A 22,770-nucleotide genomic window follows, 5' to 3' on the forward strand; every position below is an offset into this window, starting at 1 on the left:
AACCACTGTGTGTCCCATCGCCTGCTGATCTATACTACAAGTAGTGTTGTTTGCAGGCCGAGCCCGCAACCGGGTACCGAACCGAGACATGACCACCGCCGGGCCGTCTCCTGCTTGTTGTGCCTTACATACGGAAAAAGGAGTGCGAATAAATCCGAACACCACACTACAAAATATCACCCCTGAAAGACCAGATGCGGGCAATCGCTACCTGGATGAATGCTTGTAGCATTATCTCTGAATCTTTTGGATAGGGATAAAATATGTACTGTTCACGAGACTAATTGCCTTGCCGAGCCTGACCATGTATTATTTATGTCCGAGGGACATACATCCGCTAAGCTTTTGCGGGTTGCATGTGGCGGTATTAAGCGTACGGAGTCCAGTAACTAGTCTCAACTAATAATTAAGCGTGGCGCCGTCGCTCACGGCCCGCAAACAAGCCCCAGGATTTCTTGGATCGAAAGCGGGGCGCTGTATGTACACTATGTAATCCGTAGACAAGATCGCATCCCGAGCCAAGCTGCCGGTTCCCCCAGGCAGCAAGGAGCTAGACCGTTCTTGTGGGGAAGCTGCTTGCTGAGTGGGCAGTACCGGCCACGGACCCGGCGCCAAAATCTGAACTCCGGCGCGTCGGTCCCTCTGTGACCTAGGCCTGGCGCCGATCCGCCGGTTGGCAGAACAAGAAGCCGCCCAGCTCAGCTTGCGCCGTTGGCGCCATCCATCACTGGGCCGAGGACCAAAACTCTCCGCTCAAGTCCAAAACAGAAAAAAAAATTAAAATTAAATAAAATAAATACACAAAGCTCAATGTTTCAGAATTGGTCGACGAGCTGAGAAGAGACCATTCCCTGGCAGTGATTTTTCCCAAAAGACATTTTAATATGGCTGGCGTCGCGCGGGCAGCAAGGCGAACGGCGCCCATGTTGGCGCGACAGGCCTGTTCCTGTTCCCGACAGCTAGCGGCTGTCGCTGTCAGTGGCGTCTCCAGAGGGCTCGGGGCGCCGCTGCTGCCGGGAGGGACAAGGTTGGCCGTCGGCTGCACCAGGAGCTTCTCGCAATCGAGGCATCATCGGTCGGTTGCGGCCCCCGACGTTGACAGGGCCGCCTCCAAGGTGTGGAAGAGCGCGGACGAGGCGGTTGCCGACATCAAGAGCGGTTCCGTGATTCTGAGTTCCGGGTTTGGCTTGTGCGGCGTCGCCTGTAAGTTTTCCGTGTCCGGGCTGGAGTCGGACGGCTTGCCTTCCCTTGACCAAGGAAGTGGGTTGTTGCGGAGAGAGCTGACACGCAGACCAGCAACACTCATCACGGCACTCCGGAACCGAGGACCCGAATCCCTCCACTCGCTGACCGTCGTGTCCAACAATGCCGGAGCCGAAGGGCGCGGGGGATTGGCTCTGCTGACCGAAAACGGGCAGGTAGACCGCATGATCATGTCCTTCCTGGGCTCGAACAAGAAGCTGGAGCGCCAGTACCTCACGGGCAAGATCGCGGTCGAGCTGTGCCCCCAGGGGACGCTGGCGGAGAGGATACGAGCGGCGGGGAGCGGTATCCCGGCCTTTTTTACCCCAACTGGCGGCAGTAAGTCAATGCAGCCCCTGAAAAACCAACGTAGGAGAAGAAAGGGGAAAGAAAAAAAAACCGGGCGTTTCAGCAGCAGGGGAGCACCATCTTCTCTAACAGAAGCCACACAGATACACTCGTACAGCAAGGGGCTATCCCTGTCCGGTTCGACGCCGACGGAAACGTGGTCGAGTACGGCAGGCCGCGCGAGACAAGGATATTCAACGGCCGGACCTACCTGATGGAGACGGCCCTGCCCGGCGACGTGGCCATCCTGCGGGCCTGGAAGGTGGACAAGGCGGGCAACTGCGTGTTCCGCTACACGACCAAGTCCTTTGCGCCCCTGATGGCCAAGGCTGCCAAACTCGCCATTGTCGAGGCCGAGAACGTTGTCCAAGTAGGCGAGATCGATCCCAACGACGTCGACCTCCCCGGCATCTTTGTCGACCGCATCGTCCCGGCTACCGAGCCGTCCCAGATCGAGGTTCTCAAGACTCGCTCGGCAGGGGACGACGGCAAGGCGGTCAAGAGCAAGGGCGACGCCCAGGTCCGTCGCGACCGCATCGCACGGAGGGCGGCAAAGGAACTCAAGCAGGGCTACTACGTCAACTTGGGAGTCGGTGAGTGAGACCCTCCAATCTCGGCCTCCGAGAGAGAGAGAGAGAGAGAGATGACGCGGCAAAGCTAACATCTTCTTCTCTTCTTCTCTTTCTTCTCAGGCATTCCAACCCTGGCACCTTCTTTCCTCCCTCCAGGCCAACAAGTCTGGATTCAGTCCGAGAACGGCATCCTCGGCATGGGCGACTACCCCCTCCCCGACCAGGTTGATCCGTAAGGGCCCTTTTCCCTATCACTAACCTCTCCCCTCTTCTTACCCCCCTCTTCTTTTTCTCCTAATTAACGTTGTCTCGCGATGCAGAGACATCATCAACGCAGGCAAGGAAACCACGACGCTCGTCCCCGGCGCCGCCACCTTTGACTCGTCCGAGTCCTTCGGCATGATCCGCGGCGGCCACGTCGACGTGTCCATCCTCGGCGCCCTGCAGGTCAGCGCCGCGGGGGATCTGGCCAACTACATGATCCCCGGCAAGGTGTTCAAGGGCATGGGTGGCGCCATGGACCTCGTCTCGAACCCGGACAACACCAAGATCGTCGTCGCCACCGAGCACGTGGCCAAGGACGGCTCGAGCAAGATCGTCCAGACGTGTACCTTGCCGCTGACGGGCGCGCGGGTCGTGAGCACCATCATCACTGACCTGGTGAGCCGCCTCGTTTCCCCCCTTTTCCTAGTGAAAGATGTCGCTGTGTTTCAGGATGTTCGTTTATGGGGTGTAAATAAACGGTGCTGACATGGGAATACAAAGTGTGTCTTCCAGGTTGACCGCAAGCACGGGACATTGACGTTGACGGAGATTGCACCGGGGGTGGAGGTGGAAGAGGTGAAGAACAAGACGGACGCGGCGTTTACGGTGGCGGAAGACCTCAAGCTTATGGAATAGCGCCGGGGGGGGGGGGGGGCAATCCCCTGTTTGATACCTTTGTCACGAGCCAGAAGGATATGGTTGTGGAGCGCATGGCATTCCGTAGCTTTCCTGCTTTTGTTTTGGCATCTATGTATATACGCATGTGGCATACCTTCGTATCTACTACCAATGCACACATGTATGTACATACATACTTCATATTAGCGCTGGTCTGATCTACTCCCCTAGTCATCAGTCGCCTCATCCTCCCCACACGCTCTAGGTATAAAAATAAGAAAAAGCGAAAAAGCAAAAGCGAAGTGAGACCGGGGAAGAAAAAAAAGAGGGAGGAAAAAAAAATGAGATTCAGCCTATAACTTGGCCTTTTCCTTCCCGCGCTCGCTCTCGCTCCCGTTCTCGCCCTGGCCCTGGCCGTGGCCCTGGCCCTGGCCGTCCCAGCGCGCGAAGCTCGGCCCGACCGCCTCGGCGATGGCGTCGACGCTCCGCAGCAGCCACTCGCACCCTTCGTCCGAGGCCAGCCGCTCGAGGCCGTCGGCCTCGGGCGGCCCGCGCTCGGGCCCCAGCGCCGCGGCGGCCTCGTCCCGGTGCGCGCCCTGCTCGACGCCCTTGCGCAGGCCGAAGACGTGCGAGAGCACCTGCGGCCCCACGCCCGTCTGCGCGCGCAGGCACGCCACCGCCACCACGCTCGTCAGGTTCCGCCCGACCGTCGCCTCCGCCGGGGGCGGCAGCGACGCCGGGGACGCGGGCGCGGTCCCTGACCGCGGCCGGGGCGGGTCGGAGAGGAGCGGGCCGTAGTGGCTGCCGAGGATGTGCACGGGCAGGTCCGGGTGGCTGTCGGCGAGCTTGGCGACGAGCTTGTCGTCGAAGGGGGTGTAGACGCTGCGCCAGAGGGCGCGGCCGCGGGCGTCTACGTGCGGGAGGGCGGCCGGGGTGAGCTCGCGCGAGGGCGCCCGCGCGGCCAGGTCGGCGGCCCAGGGGTGGTGCGCGATGCCGGCCCTGAAGGCGCCCAGGCAGTTGATGGTGCGCGGGATGCCGTTGAACGAGATGCACTTGAGCCCGACCTCGCGGATCAGCTCGGCCGCCGCCAGCGGCGAGAGCACCCCGCCGCTCAGGCCCGGCACCAGCTCGTGCAGGACCAGCAGCGAGGCCGGCGAGTTGAGCGTGAACGTTGCTGCCGCCTGCGGTCGCGTCCAAGGTTATTATTATTTTCTGTTGGGATGGTTTATTTTTTTCTTTCTCCTTTTTTTTTTCTGAATCGAATCTCCAGGGGCAGAGGGGGGATAGAGGGCAGGGCGAAAAGATTAAAAAGAAGAAGAAAAGGAAGGGGAAAGAAACGGCTAGGAGACCTGCAGGGGGAGCCAACGTACGGAGAGAGTCACCCACGGCCGCTCGCCGTACCTGCGCTCGCGAGCCTCGTGCGCGATGCGCGTGTACACATCGCGAATGTGTCGTGGCGCGGGCGCCTGGCCGGGCCGCGCGAACGGCGCGTTGATGAGCGCTTTGAGCGACGGCGAGAGCTTCGACATGTCTCGGGAGGCGGCGGCAGCGGCCCTCTTGTCGACTCGCTTCTTCAGACTCTTCCGGTTCCTGGCCGCCGGATCTGGCATGCCAAGTCTGGAGAAGAAAAAAAAGCTCTGAAGGAGAGAAAATAAAATGATAAAGAAAACAAGGTTATTTTTTTTTAAAAAAAAATAAGGCAGTATCCCAGCAAGGTAGTTCCGGCAGTTCAGGTCTGCTCTTCCCAAGTGTTTGTTCCGCCTCAATTCGTCTGTGGGCCGCAGTGTTGCATCATCGGTTGGTCTGCGATCTTCGGATTGCCGGCAGGTGAGAAGACAAGAAAGAGACCGAGAACCCTTGCTTGCGACCCCTGATCCGATGACCTCGACCGCTGGCCCCATCGGAGTGGGTAACTAACCGCACTTGGCCGCCCGCGTCTCGGCAGCCAAAAGAATCGGCCGAGACCCACTTGCGAAAAGGAGGGAGGGGAGGGGGAGGGGAAGGGGAGTGGGCACAACGGTGTAAGTGGTTGTATAGACATGCTTAGTAGTACACTACGAGGCAGCCGAGACCAGCGAATTTGATGACTATGAAGCCTGGAACGTGCCTGCAGTGCCGGGAATGGGCGGGCATGTGATGAACGTATGTATGTACATACGATGTGATGCGTACAGTAACGGGGCATCGCCGTCAAACGTCAAACGCGAGCGAGCGATAAGGGATACAGAGCCGTAGCATAGCGAACCAAAGGTCCTCTTCTCATGTCTAGAATCTTGGAATCATGAATGTCCTGTCGCATTTCTTGAGAGCGGCTATGTCGGCCCACTCCGTCGGGGCTCGCGTGGCCTGTCGGGGGTATTTGTGCTTGCATCGCCGCGTCAGGAGGAGTTGGGGGTCGCAGATCAGGGCCCCGGGGCTCCGTATGCGTAGGGTTTAAGAGACATCCGTGATGATCTGGGAGCTTTCCTTGACAGCTGCGAGCCGTGTAATGTATGTCTTTAACCTAGGTGCATATGTCCCCCATATTCCCGTTGTGAACCCAAACGTGGCAAGGCCATCCCGTCCGAAACCTGACGAGTTGTTTGTTCTTGAATGCTGGGCCGGAGCGGAGCAATGGCCGGGCAGAAGGGAACCAAGCAGCCGTTTTGGCTGGGGTGAGTGCTCCTCTCCGTGTTCGTTGTCTGACTTACTTGGACCGCAAAAAAATGTTGGAGTCTTTGTCCTGACAACTGCATGACTGCATCCTCACAACAGCGGAGCCGCAGCCTCCATGGCCGTGTGCTTCAGTAGGTGATTAAACTTAAGGCAGCCGAGCAACTACTGTGTATACATCCACTTCTAACATTCCTGCGCCAGCACATCCCCTGGATCTTACAAAATAGTATGGCACTGAATTCCCTCCCTCTTTGTTATCGTACAGGACCGCCGATCGATCTAACACATACCTATCCTGCAGCCGGATGCAGGTCCTTCAGACGCGCGCCCCCATGTTATCAACCCTCTACAAGTTTGCCCTCCGCGACGGTCAGTCCCGCCCCGAAGAGAGCCTCCCGCCACCGTCCGGCCAACTGACTGTCCTGCCTCGCTACAGGAGTCCTCGCCCTCTGGTCCGGTCTCTCGGCGTCCATCCTCCGCCAGTCCACCTACTCGACCGCCCGCTTCGGGCTGTACAACATTCTTTCTCGGCAGATGCAGCAGAAGTCAGGAACTTCGAAGCTGTCCACCGCGTCCACCATCGCATGTGCTGGGGTTGCGGGGGGCTTGGCCGGCATGATCGGGAACCCAACAGAGGTAAGCAGCCACCGGAACGGCTCTGCTGGCAGAACCACTAAAACAGTGTCGGCAAGGTCATCCTTGTCCGCATGTGCGCCGATGCCGCCAAGCCGATCCCCGAACGCTTTGGATACTCCGACGCGGTGACCGGCTTGTACCGCATCGGAAAAGAGGAGGGTATCAGGGTGTTTGGGAGGGGGTTGTCTGCGAACGTTGTTAGGAGCGTGCTCATGAGTAAGGCAACCCCCCGTCGCTCGATCCAAGCTACATACAGTGTGTGTGTGTGTGTGTGTGTACGCGCGCTGACACGCTTCGCCAAGATGTCTCTCAGATCGCGCCGTAAGGAGTAACCCAAGAAAAACCTTTGAAAACGGGCGAGGCAGAAAGGTGTTTGTTGACCTTGCGCGCCCAGATATGCCGCAGCGAAACGAACCATCCTCTCGAGGACCAATCTTCGAGACGACATCCGGACGCATGCGCTTGCCTCGTTGTTCGCTGGGACGGTGGCGACGACCGCGTGCGCCCCCGCCGATGTGTTGAAGAGCCGGATACAAAATGCCGCAAAGGGGTCCACTGTATGTACAATCTACCGCCATCTGGCATGCCCCTATTGAGCCGATCGCTGACTCGACTTTGTCCCTAGGCGATGCAAGTGGTAAAAGAAGGCCTGAGTCGGGAGGGCCCGGTGTTCTTGATGAAAGGATGGACGCCCGCATGGCTGAGATTGACGTAAGTGAGCCCCCTCCCCTCCCCTTACCCTTCCCAGCCTCGGCGTTTAACTGACACCCGACCAGGCCACATACCGTCTTGACATTTGTGTTCATGGAGAAGTTGCAGGACCTGGTCAATCTGACGGCCTCGACGCCCGCCCGTGCAACGGCTTGACTTGGGCAAACATTTGTACTCAGGTTCCAAAGTCAGGTAGATTAGACCAATTTAGCCAGTCCAAAGCAGCAGCGTCGTCCCAAGGGTACATGCTCAGCCCCGGGTCGAACTCGTTATTGACCCTGCTCAGTGCTTCGACGATCTGGTCGTCAGACATGGACGAGAACTGGACCGGCTCCGACCACAGCGGCGGCTCCATGAAGTTCGAGACGGGCGGGCTAGGGTGGATAGTGTCGGCCACATCGAAGCTGGCGCGAGCGTTGTTCCCTCGCGCGTACGTGGCCGCCGGGTGGTGGCGAGAAAGCATCTCCGGTTGCGTCCCCGCACGCGGCCTCGTCCCGTTCTCAGACGGGGCGGGCGCAGCAGCAGCAGCCTTCTTGACAATGTACTTGAGGTATTTGCCATACAGCGTCGACATGCCATTGCGATGCTCCGTAGTCGAGCCTATGCGCTCCAGAACCTCGGCCGTCTCCCCAATCAGCGTCCAGACGCTGGGCGCAAGGTTCGAATTGCCCGCAAACTGGCCGCTCAAGCGCAACGCGAAGCACGCCGCGAAGGATATCATGATCGCCGTGTTGTTGGGCATGCTCGACAGCTGCCCTTCGCCCTGGATCGCGGCTCGCATGACGTTCAGGGCTGATGAGAGCCCCGCTGCGTGGAAGAAGTGGCGAACCTCGGTCGGGGCCGTCGGGTGGTTGATGACTGTGCTGTAGATGGAGAGGCGAGTGTGCGTGACTAGGATCTGGACGTAAGGGGGTAGCCGGTGTTGGGGCCCGCTGCCGATGGAGATGCCCCATTTGGCATGCCACTCGTCAAAGAACTTTTCTATCATCATCTGAATTGATCGTGCAACCATGGCTCCGTCCACCCGGCCGTCCCTTGATTCGTCGCAGAGGGTCCTGATTGAGGAAAAGAGCTCATCCTGCACCTGGTCAGCCGGGCTCCCCATACAGACTCAGTTTTCCCCGCCAAACCTACCAGGTCCCTTCGTAAGACCGCCATCGACACCAGATGCCCATCCATGGCATCCGCGATATTCGAAAGGTGCCACTGATCGCACCCGCGAAGGATGGGAGTGATGGGTAGAGTGTAACAGCGGCCCCTCGCCAGGCACATCCTAGAGTCGCGTTAGCCGCCTGCCGTTTTTCCGGGCCTCTGGAAGTGGATACACCTACCCTCGCTCCAGCACGAACAGAGCGATCCAACATCTTTCCCGCCTCCTCAGGAGTCTCATACCAAACTCGGAGTTTGGGTCCACGTCGGCGAACCCGTCGAGGGCCAGCGCCACCTTGGGGTCAATGCAATCCGCGCGCGCGATGCCCCCGTAGCTGCCGGCGCGCCCGCAAACGCCATCCCTCAGCGACGCGACCGGCACCAGGATTTTGTGCAGCGACAGGTCGAGTGCCATGGTCGTGGCCATCGAGACGTACCAGCAGGTCTCATCGTCGGTGCTGTGCTTGCCGGGGAACATCCAGGGCACGTTGACCATGAACGCGAGCACAATCTCCACGGAGCGATAGCGGTCGAGGATGATGCGGTTGACGAGAGTCTTGCAGTGGTTGGACAGCCGCCGTGAGAGTGCCGAGGCGGATGGCATGAAGAGGGCGGCGGCGGCGGCGATGGAGGTGAAGAGGAAGGCGGAGCGGGAGCGCGTGAATGAGGCTGTGTAGAGGGCCGGGTCAAGGCCCCAGCGGGTGTGGGCAAGGTTCTGGTGGAAGAAGTTGAACAGTGTTTCGGCTTCCTCGGCCGTGACCAGGCCGAGGTTGATCGGGTCCAGGTCCGGCCCCGTGTCGAGGCTGAACTGGCTGAGCTTGAAGAATTTCTCGACTTCGGATATCTTCTCGCTTTGTTTGTTCTGGCGCGTTCGTTGGTGAGACATGTGCTCCGCCGCCACGTGGTCGGCCCCTGACTTAGGTGAGACATGCAGATCCGATGCCCGCGCGAGCAGTTGGAGAGGGTTCTCGGCGTCGTCGACCGCCAAACTCTCCTCCGCAACATGGCCCTGAGACGGCGTCGATCCTTGCGGCACACTCATGGCATCCTGATCCGAGGTCGAGCTGTCGCCGGCATCCGAGGAGGCATCCGGCAAGGGGATGTCGCCCTGCTTGGATTCCCGGCGAGGTTCCGCACTCCTGGTCCGGGATTGGTCGTGATTAAGCAGCGATATTGGCCCATGGGGCCCGGGGCCCAGGAGGGCTTTGAGCTCCGAGACAATCTTGGTAGCTTCGGCACCGGAGCTGGTCCGTCTGAGGGCTTGCTCCACTTGATGCAGCGCCTTCTCCAGTCCCGTACGTTTGCTGTGCATACACGTCAGTAGCCGTCTCAATTGCATGGAGAATACATAGAGAATAGAGAAAAAAATATATAGAAACGAGAAAAAGAACAACGATAAAGAGATGAGGTGCGAAGCTAACTTTTTCACTCCCTTCCGGCGGCCGACGTGGAAGTCGGGACGCACGCACTGGACTCCAAGCTGGAGACAGCGGTGACAGCGGTCGTCATCCTTGGAGCGGCCCTTTTCGCACTTGATTTTGGATCGGCGGCACACCAGGCAAGCGGCCGCCCTGCGGCTGTTCTGGTCCTTTGGTGAGTCGCGGGCGCCGTCAGTAGCGACGGTAACACTGTCCGACCGGTCCATCACGTCGGCAACCATCTCTGCGCCGCACACGCGCAACCCGTGTGGCTCTCTTTCTTCGACCGCTCAAATCCCCGCCTCGGGCCTGTTGTGGGGAGGAGTCGCACCAAGGGCAGCCGAGCCGCTGGGAGTCGCGGGGAGAGGGTCGGGGACGTTGGGGTAATCCGGGGGAAGGCTGGGCGATGGCAGCTGACAAGCGGCGATTGACAGCTGTGTCCGGGGCGGGCTCGGGGAACCCCCTCAGCGTTCACTTCCTGCCCTTCCGTTGCGAGCAGCTTTGTGTTGGAGCTGGAGAAACAAACTAAAACAATTCTCCGATCGCTTTCGCTTTACGGCGTCGTCTTTTTTTTTTTTTTTTTTTTTTTTTGGAGACGGTTCCGCCTCCCCCCGCGAACGCATCAATGATTTTTATCATTGAAGGTTGATGCGGCGCCGGCAGCTCATGCTCCGTTAGCCAAACGTTGCATCCCCATGTTCACATCATTTCCAGGTTCGAATCCTGGTCGACCTCCTGCGTCGCCTGTTACATGCCCTCTTGTCCGGTGAGGATTTACCCGTGCCCAGCGCCAGCCTATCGGTTTCTCCCGCCTCGGCCACGCCATGGGTATCTGGGCATCCGGGCAAATTCTGCCTGTCTGGGCGTCCAGTGCCAAACCCGGACGACGGTCGGATCGATGCGGAGAAGGAGACGGAGCATTCATGGTCGATGTCCGCGTCACATGCCCCTCCTGCTTTGCGTTGTGTATAGTGTATAATACATACAAGAAGTACGGAGTACTGTACGCATGGATGTACTGTACAGTACGGAGTACAACATACACAGTCGTATAGTGTAGACCCATTAGTTGCAACACAGGGGCCTCGGGGCGGCGTTGGTCTTGGAAGTCTTGATCCATGGTACAAAGTAAATAAGAAATATTCTCTTCAGAAAACGAAAAAATATTGTGCTACCTTTTATAAAGAGAGATGTGGATATGTATACTGTACGGATCCTGGATTACGTGCCTTAGTTCCGTTTAGTTCCTTGGCCGGCCATGCATCCCAACTGAAGCATTGTAGCATTGTGGGGAGAACGTGATAGTGCGGAGCCCCCAAAAGAATATGGAGTAGCTGATATAACAAGGTATCTGGCGGCTGTCGTTGATGGCTCTTGAATTGAACTTGCGACTGGCTGTGGCCGGTTGAGTTTTGATCTTGATCGAGAGATGCACAATGGACAAAAACAAGGTGGTTGGAAATATTATGCTTGCCACCGTTGTTGTCTCAGAATAGGTAGCCGTTTTTGCACTGCGCAATCTCGTCCGAGCGGTAATGAGGATTTCTTCCCGAGTACCAAGTATATTCAATGTGAAAGCCGGGGTCTTGATGGTAGCAGGTGCTGTTGATCGCAGGGCGGACCCTGAAGGTGCCGCGTGGGGCATGTCACTGGCTCGGCAGCTGCGCTTGGCACAAACGCGAGTCCCGCAGCATGTCGCGTTTCTTCGCGTTCCACTTAAAGTTGTCCCAGCATCACCAGCTTCCACAAGACTGCTTCCCATACGTGTGTTTACTCGATTTAAACTTAGTTTTCTTGTTATGCAGTTGAATGCTCTTACAAAGTCCTTAAAAATAGCACAATGGGAGAGAAATCGGCTGCTGGCGTCCGCACTCCCGCAAAAATACCAACCACTGCAAAGAAGGCGCCTTCGACGGGCAAGCAACAGAGCATCCTCGGTTTCTTCTCTAGGACAGGCGGAGCCGGAAGCACCAATGGGGCCAGCTCTTCGCCATCCACGAAGCCGGCTTCCACAAGCAAGAGAGACACGTCGCCGCGATGCCTAAAAGAGACCACCAGAGTCAACTCGATGCTCGCAAGGCGTACCACGACAGTCACACCCCTCCCAAGCAGTGATGCTATCGAGCCCTCGAGCTCTCAAGAAAACAGAGATACGACTACAGTCAAGGTGCCTACTGCAGACGTTTCCTCGTGCAATACACGAGCTAACCTCAAGAAGTCTGTTGCCGACGAAGAGGCAACCCTACACAGCAGCCCATCTCGAAAGGTGCCCACCTGCCCATCCAACCACGCTCGAGCTTGTTTGCTAATACCTTTCAGGCAAAAAAGACTGTCAACTATGCCGAATCCTCCGATGAGGATGACAACGAAATCTTCGCTACGCTGAAGGCGAGACGGTCCAGACAGCGGCGGCCCCGCGCGACAGTTGCTGACGAGGACGACGGAGACACATACGAGGCCGACGAGAATGATTATGAGGAAGATGATGGTAGTCCTACCTGTCCCGACACTATGGAATATCCAAAGCTAACAGTCTGGGCCAGATGACCTGGCGGACTTCGTTGTTTCGGACGATTCCGACGCGCCCTCTCGGACAAAGAAGAGGAAGCGCGGGGCAGTTAAGTCCACTGGCCCACGGAAAAAGGCCAATCTTTCTTCTTCACCCAGTCCTGATATGCGATCCCCGCCGGCGGTTGATGATGAGGAGATGTTGGATATCCCGCCGTCCACGTCGACCGCGCAGAAATGGAAGTATGACCCGGATAGCATCGGACCCAGTGAGCCCGCGTCTCGGGCTGTCCCTCCGACGCAAAAGCCATCAGGGCCGAAGCCGAAACCCAAAGCGCACACAAAGGAACCCGAGGAACGATACCCGTGGCTAGCCAACATTCTAGATAGCAACAAAAACCCCCCAGGGCACCCGGATTTTGATCCCACGTCGATCTACATACCCCCAATGGCCGAGCGGGGATTCTCGCCATTCGAGAAGCAATACTGGGACATCAAGAAGAACCTTTGGGATACCATCGTCTTCTTCAAGAAGGGAAAGTTCTACGAGCTCTACGAGAACGATGCCACAATCGGGCACCAGCTATTCGACCTCAAGCTTACGGACCGCGTCAATATGCGCATGGTCGGCGTTCCCGAAAGCTCGCTAGACATGTGGGTCAACCAATTCGTGGCCAAGGGCTACAAGGTTGCACGCGTCGATCAGATGGAGTCCGCCCTGGGCAAGGAAATGCGTGAGCGCGAGAGCAATGCGAAAAAGGCCGACAAGGTCATCCGCAGGGAGCTGTCGTGCATCCTCACGGCCGGGACTCTTGTGGACGGCAGTATGCTGCAGGATGACATGGCCACGTACTGCGCGGCTATCAAGGAATCCGTGGTCAATGATAAGCCCGCATTTGGCATCGCATTTGTCGATGCCGCGACGGGCCAGTTCTTCCTCTCTGAATTTGAGGATGACGTGGATCTGACAAAGTTCGAAACGTTTGTTGCTCAGACGTCACCTCGTGAGTTGCTTCTGGAGAAGTCTCGCTTGTCCACCAGGGCCCTGCGCATCTTGAAGAACAATACCGGACCAACCACCATCTGGAACTACCTGAAGCCGGGCACCGAGTTCTGGGATGCCGAGCTCACCAGACGGGAGCTGGAATGCGGCGGGTATTTTAGCACCGAAGAGGGCAAGGAGGGGGTGTGGCCCGAGAAGCTCAACGAGGCGAAGCACAAGGACTTGGCCATGTCAGCTCTCGGAGGCCTAACGCACTACTTGCGCCTCCTGAAACTCGACCAGAGCCTACTGTCTCAAGGCAACTTTACGTGGTACAGCCCGATCCACCGGAACGGCACCTTGATCCTGGACGGCCAGAGCCTGATCAACCTCGAGATTTTTGCAAACACGGTCAACGGCGGTCCTGAAGGCACACTGTTCAATCTTCTAAATAGGTGTATTACTCCGTTTGGAAAGCGCCTCCTCCGCCAGTGGGTTTGTCACCCGCTGTGCAGCATTGAGAAGATCAACGAGCGGCTCGACGCGGTCGACATGCTTAACGCGGACCGCAGCATTCTGCAGCAGTTTTCGTCCCAGATGGCCAAGATGCCGGACCTCGAGCGGCTGATTTCACGTATTCACGCCGGTGCATGCCGGCCGGAAGACTTTGTCCGCGTTCTCGAAGGATTCGAGCAGATTGACTACGTAATGGGGCTACTGGGCGCTTTCGGCGGCGGCAACGGCCTGGTCGACAAACTCATTGCCTCTATGCCCAATCTCAAAGAACCCTTGGGGTATTGGGAAACTGCGTTCGATCGGAGGAAGGCCCGGGACGAAAAACTGCTCATCCCTGAGAAGGGCATTGAGGAGGATTTCGACAACAGCCTGAACGAGCTTGATCGGATCAGGGACGAGCTGCATGCCCTGCTTGAGAGACAGAAGACGGCTCTCAAGTGCAAGACACTCAAGTTTACCGACGTAGGCAAGGAGATCTACCAGATCGAGGTCCCCAAAGCGGTCAAGGTCCCTGCGAGCTGGCGGCAGATGTCCGCCACGTCGACCGTCAAGCGCTACTACTTCAGGGAACTAGAGGACCTTGTGCGAGAGCTCCAGGAGGCCGAGGAGACGCACTCCCAAATTGTGAAAGAAGTAGCGTCGAGGTTCTTCAAGCGGTTCGACGTCGATTACGATATTTGGCTGCAAGCGATCCGCATCATCGCGCAGCTAGACTGCTTGATCAGCCTCGCCAAGTCTTCGTCCGCTCTCGGCACACCCAGTTGCCGTCCGGTGTTTGTCGATGACGACCGGAGCGTGATCGAGTTCAAGGAGCTCCGCCACCCGTGCATGGTAAACACCGTTGCTGACTTCATACCCAACGACATCAAGCTCGGCGGCGACGAGGCGAAGATCAATCTTCTTACGGGCGCAAACGCAGCGGGAAAGTCGACCATCCTCCGCATGGTAAGCTACCGAGACCCAAATTTCCTTTTTCCCTCCCGTATCCCATCAAACGCGTCGCTAACCGCCGGGCCTTTTGCAGTCCTGCATCGCCGTCATCATGGCGCAAATAGGCTGCTACGTCCCGGCGTCCTCCGCCAGGCTTACCCCTATCGACCGCATCATGTCACGGCTGGGCGCCAACGACAACATCTTCGCGGCCCAAAGCACCTTCTTCGTGGAGCTGTCGGAGACCAAAAAGATCCTTTCCGAGGCGACGCCTCGGTCTCTCGTGATCCTCGACGAGCTCGGGCGCGGGACGTCGTCGTACGACGGCGTCGCGGTCGCGCAGGCCGTGCTGCACCACGTCGCGTCCCATATCGGATGCGTCGGCTTCTTCGCCACGCACTACCACAGCCTGGCCGCCGAATTTGCGCACCACCCGGAGGTCCGGGCCCGCCGCATGCAGATCGACGTAGACGAGGAGCGGAAGCGGGTGACGTTCCTGTATCGGCTCGAGGACGGCGTGGCGGAGGGGTCGTTCGGCATGCACTGCGCGGCCATGTGCGGGATTCCCGGGCGGGTGATCGAGCGCGCCGAGGTGGCCGCCCGGGCGTGGGAGCACACCAGCCGGCTGAAGGAGAGCTTGGAGCAGGCCAAGCTCGGATGTTACATCCCGCTGGGCGTGCAGAGCGACGTGGCGAGCCTGTTGCGGGAAGACGGAGAAGAAGGAGTGGGGGAGAGGGGATTGGAGGTCTTGTTGAGGGCTATCGAGGCGCTCTAAGGAGGAGAAACGGTTCCGACGCTTAACCAGGGAAGTTGCTTACGGTTGATTGCTGGAGATGCTTATCTGCTGTTGCGGGAGGCTCGGCTTAACGGTTGCAGGGAATAACGGTATCTTGGATGCTCCTCTGCTGCTATTCATAGAAACGGTTGCAACTGTACATAATTGCTTCGTGGGCAAAACAATTTAGCTTCAGCAGAGGCTCAGTCGGCGTCCCTGGAAGGGACGGGAAGTAATGTAATGGAGGGAATACATGGCGGACTTGCTTGATCTGGGACACGGACCTGATCTTGTTGCCTCCTTGGGGACTTCTTAGTACGGCTGCGAAAGGCAGAACCGATGGAAGCCAACCTGCGACCGCAACCCTTTCGGCAAAGACTCGGGAAGCGCCGAGAACACTTTTTGCCCATCTTGTTTCTGATTTTGCCTTCGCCACAGGCCGGCATGTCCTGCCAGCTGTGTCATTGGGACCGTAGCGCTGGCCGGTTGGTGAGGTTTGTTGGAGGCGCTGCCCAATCGAACACGTCGGGCGGTCCCGAGGCTCCGGAACGGCAGCCCAACAGACCACCAAAGCTGGCCGCCCCCGACGCGACGAGATCCCAAACATGATCTGGCGTCTTTGGAGAGTCCCTTGAGGTGTTCGGCCAAGTGCAGCCGGCCATCCCGCACAAATGCGTCGCATGTTGGCTGGCCTTGTCCGGCGGCGTTTGAGACGACTCGCGGCTGCAGAGTCGGGTCAGGGGCTGAATTAGGGGCGCAAAAACGCCAACGTTTTTTGCGCCGCAGTACGACAGCACATGGTCAGTCAGTGGGTTGAATGTCTGTATTCTGTTTCCGGCTTCGTTCCAGTTGAGACCTGAGAGAGGAGCGAGTATCCGACGGTGGTGGAGAGAGTCTGTCTGCGGCGCACTATTTACCTATTATCTCCCTATCGACCGAGCTATTTAAGAGCAGTAGCTTACGAGATGGTGCCCGTCTTGGGAGCGTTTTATGATTCACGATGGGGACGCAACGCCAGCACACCACAACCCTTCTCTCGCCATTTCAGGCTCTTCGAGGAGAGCAAAAGGCGGATGTCTTGGTGCAGATGGTGGGCTGCGTAAGCTATGGCATCTCGTCCAGCAATCTCGTCCTGATCCGATCGGGTCTCAGGGGCCGCCCTCCCGCAAATCGACACTCTGAAGCCAAACTTCCCGCCGCAGGCCACGCCAGCACCCGGCCAGGTGAAGCGTCCGCTGCGCCGCTTGTCGGCCCTCCGTTCAGCCTCCTCCTGGAAGGTGGAATGTGTGTTGCGTATGGATGATTGTGGTCAGAGCCGTCCTAAAGATAGTGACATCTTGGCCACGTTGGCCCGTTTTCCTGGGTTGTCTTGTTTCAAGCACCAAGGTCAACCTGGAGGACAACCCAGGCGGCGTCCTCGAGAACGGCTCAGGAGTTCCTGAGAGGGATTGTCAAAGAGAAAGACCATCGGCGACGGAAAGAGGATAAGAAGGTTCACATCTCCGCGCCTTGCTTGTCTGGACGGATGACGAACAGCAGCAACAGAGATCAGATCTAGAGCAACACCGCAGGTCGGCGTTCATCTAACCACTTCTTGATATCACCTTTCTGTCCTATCTGTCAATCTACGCAACCCCCAGCAACAGAGATCAGATCTAGAGCAACACCGCAGGTCGGCGTTCATCTAACCACGTCTTGATATCACCTTTCTCTCCTATCTGTCAACCATCAACGAATGGGCCTCGGCAGTCCGAGAAGACGAAGATATCCGAGACGAGGTCAAGCGACATGGAAGGCTCACCCAACTTGCCGTCTCGGATTGCCTCTTCGATAAATCTGGATCGGATATTACTCACACAGAGTACCTCCACCTCCGCACAATCTGGTACCGGTACAACGGGACCCACATCGAAAGCTTCACGAGACTGTTCAGAGACGACAAGGAGACCGGGTACAAGGGATTCATTTCCCACACAGCTGATGAATGGGCAAGTCGGTTGATGTCCCAGAAACTCGCCCCTCTGGACCAATACCTGCATGAATTTCAGAGGCGCCAAGGGGACCCGGAGTACCTGCATCCGTCTCCTGCCTCCGGTTACTTTGCCATGGTGCGGTACTGGCAGGTCATGGCCATCACACACACAAAAGGTGACAATGAAGGAAGGTCCAAGATTTTCAAACCTCGGATTGGATCGGGACCTCTGGTTGGAACCAGCAGCGCCAGACCAGTGACACCTCCGCAGCAGCAGGAGCCGCAGGGGGCGGATTTGCCCTCGCAGCCGTCCACGTCTGGGATCCCTCCAATCTCCGCGACGCCGGCGGCGAGATCGTACCCGGCAGCCAGAGGTACTGCAGAGAACAGGCCATCGGCAGACGAGGCGTACGTGAACACGGCCTTGCTGCTGCTGCTCCAAGCGGTGACGCAGCTCTTCCACAAGAACTTCGAACCGCTGCACTGGGTTCCGCCCCGGATGGCCTTGCACCTCAAGGTACCGACGGCAAATCAAGATACAAAGAGATACGACGAAAGCGTCTTGCTAGAGGCGCGAATGGACGGCTACCTGTGCAATGGAGCGCTTGAAGGCGGCCTGTCACGGCCGCTGGCCATCTGTGAAGCCAAGTCGGCCGTAAAGAGTTCCATCCAGGTGCCGACTGAGAGACAAGAGGCGGCTGAGATGGCCGCTTGGATTTGCAACAGCCAGAGCCACGTTGGACTTCTCCAAGCTTCTGCCAGCGGTAGAAAGAGGTAAGCACCACCAAGCAACGCGAGAGACGTGATACCTTATTCTCCATCGACGTCCTTCCACCCCACTTTTTCACAGAAAACGCCATTGCTAACCGCCGTGCATCTGACTCCTCAGGCGACTGATGATTTCCCAAACCCGCGACGAGATATGGATCATCATCGGCGAGTATGGACAGGCGTATGAGGAGTACATCCGTAACGCCCCGTTAAAGGCGGCATGACGACGACGAGACCGCCTCCCTTGAAGCATACGCGTCCTGATCTTCTAGCAAGCAACTTCGAGGAAACGCTCGGTTCGCCAGCCTTTCTGGACCAGATCGAAAAGATGGGCGTGGAAGGCAATATTATAGGATGGAATGACCCGGCAGTGAAGGCAGCTCTCAGCGAGAGGTCGCGTCGGCAGAAGGCCGAGTCATCCCTGGTAAGTAATCAGTCGACCCGTGGCGGCCGCGCAGGCGGGACACCGGAGACGCAAGCATCGAGCGAGTCACAGCGCAGCAGCTCGACCGGCACCTCGGGCACGCTGACGGCACGGTCGGCAACCAAGACCGGCCAGCCCGCGAATAGCGGGCGCACCACGAGGGCCCAGCCTGGGGCGACCCAACATGCCTCGCAGTTGGGCGCGGGCCATTCTACGACCGGCGCCGACGGTGGCTCGGGCAAGACATTGAGGCCGCCGGCTTCAAACCAGTCACAGCGTAGCAGCTCGACCAGTCCCTCTCGAGGGTCGCGTGGATCAGCAAATGCCCCCGCGGGTGAGGAAAAGAAGCAGCCGCCCCAGGCCAGCGGTGGCGACCAGCCGAGGGTGACAACACGCACCTCTGGCATCTCGGGCGCTTTGGCAATACGGTCGGCAACGAAGTCGGACCAGCCAGAGGATAGCGGGCCAGTGACGAGGGCCAAGGCTCGGGCGACCCAGCAGGCCAGCGTCGGCGACAATCCGAAAAAACCGGTTCAAACTCCAGACCTCCCAAAGATTGACGGCTTTTTGGTTATGCACCGCTTCGGTCCCTGGAAGACGTTCGACAAAGAGAACATGCAGGTCTTCGTCCGTCGGCTCCTCGGCCTGATGATAGAGCTGCACATCAATGAATCTTCGCACTCTCACTCTGCCAGTAGCGGATCGTCCAAGTAGAAACAGCCTTGACGAGCCCTGGCCTTAACGTCGTTCTGTCTGTTGTCATCATGTTTTTTTGGCTTTTTGTCGTTTCATCGTTCTGTCGTTCAGCTATTAGTCGTGTTCTTTAGCTCGCTCTCTCTCTCTCTCTCTCTCTCTCTCTCTCTCTCTCTCTCTCTCTCTCTCTCTCTCTCGCTCTCGCTCTCGCTCTCGCTTTTTCTTTTTTCACGAACTTTACCTTAAATAAAGTGTCTCCCACGCTCTTCGAATCTCAATCACTATGGCATGATGGCATGAATGTGGAGAGCGGTCGCATAATGCAGGCCATCAGAACGAAATGGCGCACAGTGCCAAGTTCCCACTTCTTTGTCCCATACGGATTACTCTGTAGGGCTTCCCGATTCCAGAGCATCCGGAATAATCCGTACACTGTAGGCGTTCCGTGCCCGCAAGCTTTGACTGGGCGATCGCTCTGAACCCTTGTTGTTTGTTTGTGTGTTGGGACCGACATTTCTCTATATCACCCAATCGTACTCTTGGAAGAGATTGAGTGCGGGCGCCTGCCTGTGATTTGTTCGGCGGGTGCGCGGGCATGCCTTGCGAGGCAGCCAGGCGACCATCTCAAAAATACTCCCTACAGGGAAGGAAAATCCGCAGCTCTTGAACTCGGAACCCGCAGCTTTCTCGTCCGCTTTGGGCCACAATCGTCGCCTAACAGAAACTTGTCGCTCCCATTCACACGCACCAACATTCAGAGTCAAACTCGGCGTGTACCCGTCCCTGCTTAACTTATATTTTGCGCACTATGGAGGAAATCCGACGCGCCGCGCTTGAGCAGGAACAGTTGTTCAAGGTTCTTCAGATCTCGGAGAAGCTTGAACTGATCAATACCCCTTTTCTTGACCAAGAACATCTCGATTATCTAGGGGTTGCCGTGCGCCAGCCACTCGATGTCGACGACGACGGGACGCGGGATTTCGACCCCCGCTTCTTTGAACCATGGCTCCCGGAAGAGCTCGTCGCCGAAGTTGCTTGCGACGAATTATGGATGGATAGACTCGGACCAGAAATGTCCCCCGCTGAATGGCAGTTTGGTGAATACAAGTTCAGGTGGTTTCAGCACTGTCTTGAACAACTGTACGAGATGGACAACGAGATCTGGGATCCCTGGTTGTAAGCTTCCCCGTCTGATTGAGCGGATTCCTTTGAAGACTGACTGACACCCTGTTGATTTAGCACTGACGCTTTGGAAATCAGACAGTGCACGGGGCTGGCCCTCCCGTTCCGCCAGCGGCGAATGCCTGAGGAGCAGTACCTGCCGGTGGCTGCCTTTTTTCCCGTCGACAAAACGAAGCCGCATGTTGCGTGCGTTATGGCCGACTCCAACGTTGCGCCTGGTGATCAGGTCCTGTATAGCGAGGTCCATTCCGCCGTCCGGCTGGTCAGGTTCCGGCTAGAGCAGGGCCAACACACCGGACATCATACCAAACCCGTACGCTTTGGACCCCTACGCTTCTTCCCCGAGAACACCTACCCGGCATTCTTCATTAGCGACCTCTCCCCAACGTGCGCTAACAAAGGAGACATAGGGGATAATCTACGCGCTCCATCGCGACCTGTTCGCGCGCATCACGCAGGTCCACTTCGACGGCAAGTCCAGCAAGCTGGTCCTGCGCCGGTCGCGGCGGCTCGACCTGCGGGGACCCGAGCCCCCCAAGGACGCCTACCTGCTGGTCCGCTGGGTTGCGAACCGCCCCGTCGGCCAGACCGAGTACGTCGACGAGCCGGAGCCCGACGAGTGGACGACGACGAAGGACTCCTCCAACACGGCCCCCAGGATCCTGCTGGGATATGCATCATAAACGATGTTGATGGTGACGATGGCGGGCTATCCGACAGGAAAAGGAGACCGCATGTAGTCTCCGGTTCCGGACAGAGGTGGTCGTACGTACGACATTCTCCAAAAGAGCATCCGCCTGGAAAATAGAAATTCTACGTGCTTGGCTGGCAGTTTTGTTTAATCAGTCGTTCACTCCACTAGGCTTCCATGGCCACCAAGCACATGAATCTCATCCTATCCTCACTTCAATTGATTAGGTACGTAATTAGGCACTCTGCAGAGGGTTAGCCTTTGTCAACCACGTGTCAGCACAAACTCGTGGCCGTCTCTCGCCTTTTCATTTCCCTATTCACCAATCACAGCCAGCCATGGCTTTCTTGTTTCTAAGCAAGCCAATAAAGGAGCTCAGCATGTTTTCCTACCCTCTACTACCCAGATGAACTCGGCATCTCACGGATCCCTCAGTATACCTTATCCACGCCAAGACCCCCATCCAGATCTGGGACATGCAATCACGCACCAGCCTGGCATTCCGTCCCGCTCTCACCTTTCCCTGATCGCTAGAGAAGGGGAATAGGCAGCCGTCACTTCTTATTGCTGGTCTTGGCAGCGTGGACAGGGCCGAGCCTGTCCCCGTTTCGCACACCTGCCGCAGCAGTGCTGCTTGCGCCGCACTTGCCCCGGTTCTCCTTGGGCGGGTCCACCACGATACGCGGGAGCGTGTGGTCGTGAGTCGTTGTCGTGCCGTAGTCGTCCGTGATGCGGACCGAGGGCGCGGTGCTGCCGGAGGGAGAAGAAGGAGAAGGAGAAGGCATGTTGATGTTCGTTCTGGTCAGGGGCCTTGATATGCCGAGTCTGTGGTGATGGGGTTGGGCGAGTTGTAATATAGATCACTTGTGAGGAGTCCTGCCCTGTTGCTTTCTGTTTCTTCCTTTTTTTTTTCTCTTCCTGGATATGCTAAGTTGCGTGGAGAGTGTAATATCAAGTAAAGGGTATTAGAGGAGCAGTGATTCTTATACTGATGCATGTAGACCTTTCAAAAGGGTCGGTCATGGGTTACCTGGAGCACGTTGTTCGTGATGGCCATTGTTCGTGTTCGCCTGACTCGAATCTGGCAGAAAAGAGCTAGGCGGAAGCCCTCACTGTCCATCATGGGGCGTCGTGGTGTTTCTGTTTCTTCAACTGCGAGCCGAGGGACCTTACAAGCTAGTTTGGAACAAAGGCTTTGAATGAAACGCAGTTGAAAGTCTTTGAACATCAGAAGAAGTTCCTGTGGCGGTGGCTTCCAAGGTTCAACAAAGGGCCTTGCAGACTACCTAAGAAAGCGAGTAAATGCGCGCTAATTATTTATAACGTAATCCATACCCTGCTCGCGCAGCCAAACCTCCACCCAAACCACCACCAAATTTACCCATGAACAGGAGAAACATCTAGGCAATAACAACAATTCCAATAGCCAAATAGCTAAATAGTATAGTTCAATTCAATCTGGTGATACTTTCCTTAGTATAACGTCTATCTATCTACTTGAACTTCGTATAGGAAGATGATCTTATAGGCATCGCCAATCCCCTTTATATACCCCTTCTAGCACTTGCCAAGAGGCTTATTATCGCCTTTTCTGGTAGCTATTTAAATCGCCGTTCTAATCGCTATTCGAATCGCTGTTCCAATCGCTGTTCTAATTGCCGTTCGAGCCGGTTAAGCCCTTTGAATCGCTATTCGAATCGCCGTTCGAATCGC

At 57.2% G+C, this 22,770-nt stretch overlaps 7 protein-coding genes across 7 annotated transcripts; 5 read left to right on the forward strand and 2 right to left on the reverse strand.

Annotated features, from left to right (window-relative positions):
* Positions 1-923: 923 nt before the first annotated feature.
* Positions 924-3,062, forward strand: P884DRAFT_278397 (uncharacterized protein; the record flags this gene model as incomplete). The annotated part of the gene is made up of 6 exons (XM_069443176.1): positions 924-1,203; positions 1,297-1,581; positions 1,695-2,183; positions 2,283-2,394; positions 2,483-2,822; positions 2,928-3,062. The coding sequence occupies 6 exons, from the start codon at positions 924-926 to the stop codon at positions 3,060-3,062; spliced, it is 1,641 nt and encodes a 546-aa protein (XP_069296923.1).
* Positions 3,063-3,316: 254 nt separating this feature from the next.
* On the reverse strand, positions 3,317-4,887 carry P884DRAFT_33092 (uncharacterized protein). The gene is made up of 2 exons (XM_069445706.1): positions 4,394-4,887; positions 3,317-4,225 (listed from the first exon to the last, which is right to left on the reverse strand). Exons 1-2 carry the CDS (start codon positions 4,652-4,654, stop codon positions 3,398-3,400), a joined length of 1,089 nt encoding a protein of 362 aa, XP_069296924.1. The 5' UTR covers positions 4,655-4,887; the 3' UTR covers positions 3,317-3,397.
* Positions 4,888-5,427: 540 nt separating this feature from the next.
* On the forward strand, positions 5,428-7,264 carry P884DRAFT_330428 (mitochondrial carrier domain-containing protein). The gene is made up of 10 exons (XM_069445687.1): positions 5,428-5,698; positions 5,799-5,830; positions 5,901-5,925; positions 6,001-6,068; positions 6,136-6,335; positions 6,392-6,551; positions 6,638-6,656; positions 6,730-6,892; positions 6,961-7,046; positions 7,112-7,264. The coding sequence occupies exons 1-10, from the start codon at positions 5,637-5,639 to the stop codon at positions 7,200-7,202; spliced, it is 906 nt and encodes a 301-aa protein (XP_069296925.1). The 5' UTR covers positions 5,428-5,636; the 3' UTR covers positions 7,203-7,264.
* P884DRAFT_202533 (uncharacterized protein) lies at positions 7,222-9,507 on the reverse strand (the record flags this gene model as incomplete). Its single annotated transcript, XM_069438437.1, has 3 exons — positions 7,222-8,124; positions 8,181-8,319; positions 8,378-9,507. 3 exons carry the CDS (start codon positions 9,505-9,507, stop codon positions 7,222-7,224), a joined length of 2,172 nt encoding a protein of 723 aa, XP_069296926.1.
* Positions 9,508-11,359: 1,852 nt separating this feature from the next.
* P884DRAFT_225786 (muts domain V-domain-containing protein) lies at positions 11,360-15,667 on the forward strand. The gene is made up of 5 exons (XM_069439627.1): positions 11,360-11,780; positions 11,832-11,879; positions 11,933-12,101; positions 12,157-14,564; positions 14,644-15,667. Exons 1-5 carry the CDS (start codon positions 11,454-11,456, stop codon positions 15,322-15,324), a joined length of 3,633 nt encoding a protein of 1,210 aa, XP_069296927.1. The 5' UTR covers positions 11,360-11,453; the 3' UTR covers positions 15,325-15,667.
* Positions 15,668-16,324: 657 nt separating this feature from the next.
* Positions 16,325-19,205, forward strand: P884DRAFT_270565 (uncharacterized protein; the record flags this gene model as incomplete). Its single annotated transcript, XM_069442364.1, has 5 exons — positions 16,325-16,423; positions 16,527-16,608; positions 17,074-18,070; positions 18,186-18,265; positions 18,340-19,205. 5 exons carry the CDS (start codon positions 16,325-16,327, stop codon positions 19,203-19,205), a joined length of 2,124 nt encoding a protein of 707 aa, XP_069296928.1.
* A 787-nt stretch (positions 19,206-19,992) lies between these two features.
* On the forward strand, positions 19,993-21,049 carry P884DRAFT_202401 (uncharacterized protein; the record flags this gene model as incomplete). The annotated part of the gene is made up of 3 exons (XM_069438427.1): positions 19,993-20,360; positions 20,424-20,679; positions 20,777-21,049. 3 exons carry the CDS (start codon positions 19,993-19,995, stop codon positions 21,047-21,049), a joined length of 897 nt encoding a protein of 298 aa, XP_069296929.1.
* Positions 21,050-22,770: the final 1,721 nt, after the last annotated feature.

This window comes from Thermothelomyces heterothallicus (genome assembly GCF_042370625.1).
Source record: "Thermothelomyces heterothallicus CBS 202.75 unplaced genomic scaffold P884_scaffold_14, whole genome shotgun sequence".
Lineage (NCBI taxonomy): Eukaryota > Fungi > Ascomycota > Sordariomycetes > Sordariales > Chaetomiaceae > Thermothelomyces > Thermothelomyces heterothallicus.

Excerpts from the sequence above, each read along its gene's own strand:
- P884DRAFT_33092 (XM_069445706.1), bottom strand. The coding sequence starts at position 4,654 with ATGCCAGATCCGGCGGCCAGGAACCGGAAGAGTCTGAAGAAGCGAGTC. Across the intron at positions 4,226-4,393 it reads TACGTTGGCTCCCCCTGCAG|GCGGCAGCAACGTTCACGCT; the intron begins GTCTCCTAGCCG and ends ACGCGACCGCAG.
- P884DRAFT_330428 (XM_069445687.1), top strand. The coding sequence starts at position 5,637 with ATGCTGGGCCGGAGCGGAGCAATGGCCGGGCAGAAGGGAACCAAGCAG. Across the intron at positions 5,699-5,798 it reads AAGCAGCCGTTTTGGCTGGG|CGGAGCCGCAGCCTCCATGG; the intron begins GTGAGTGCTCCT and ends TCCTCACAACAG. Across the intron at positions 5,831-5,900 it reads CTCCATGGCCGTGTGCTTCA|CACATCCCCTGGATCTTACA; the intron begins GTAGGTGATTAA and ends TTCCTGCGCCAG.
- P884DRAFT_225786 (XM_069439627.1), top strand. The coding sequence starts at position 11,454 with ATGGGAGAGAAATCGGCTGCTGGCGTCCGCACTCCCGCAAAAATACCA. Across the intron at positions 11,781-11,831 it reads GAGATACGACTACAGTCAAG|TCTGTTGCCGACGAAGAGGC; the intron begins GTGCCTACTGCA and ends AACCTCAAGAAG. Across the intron at positions 12,102-12,156 it reads TGATTATGAGGAAGATGATG|ATGACCTGGCGGACTTCGTT; the intron begins GTAGTCCTACCT and ends AGTCTGGGCCAG.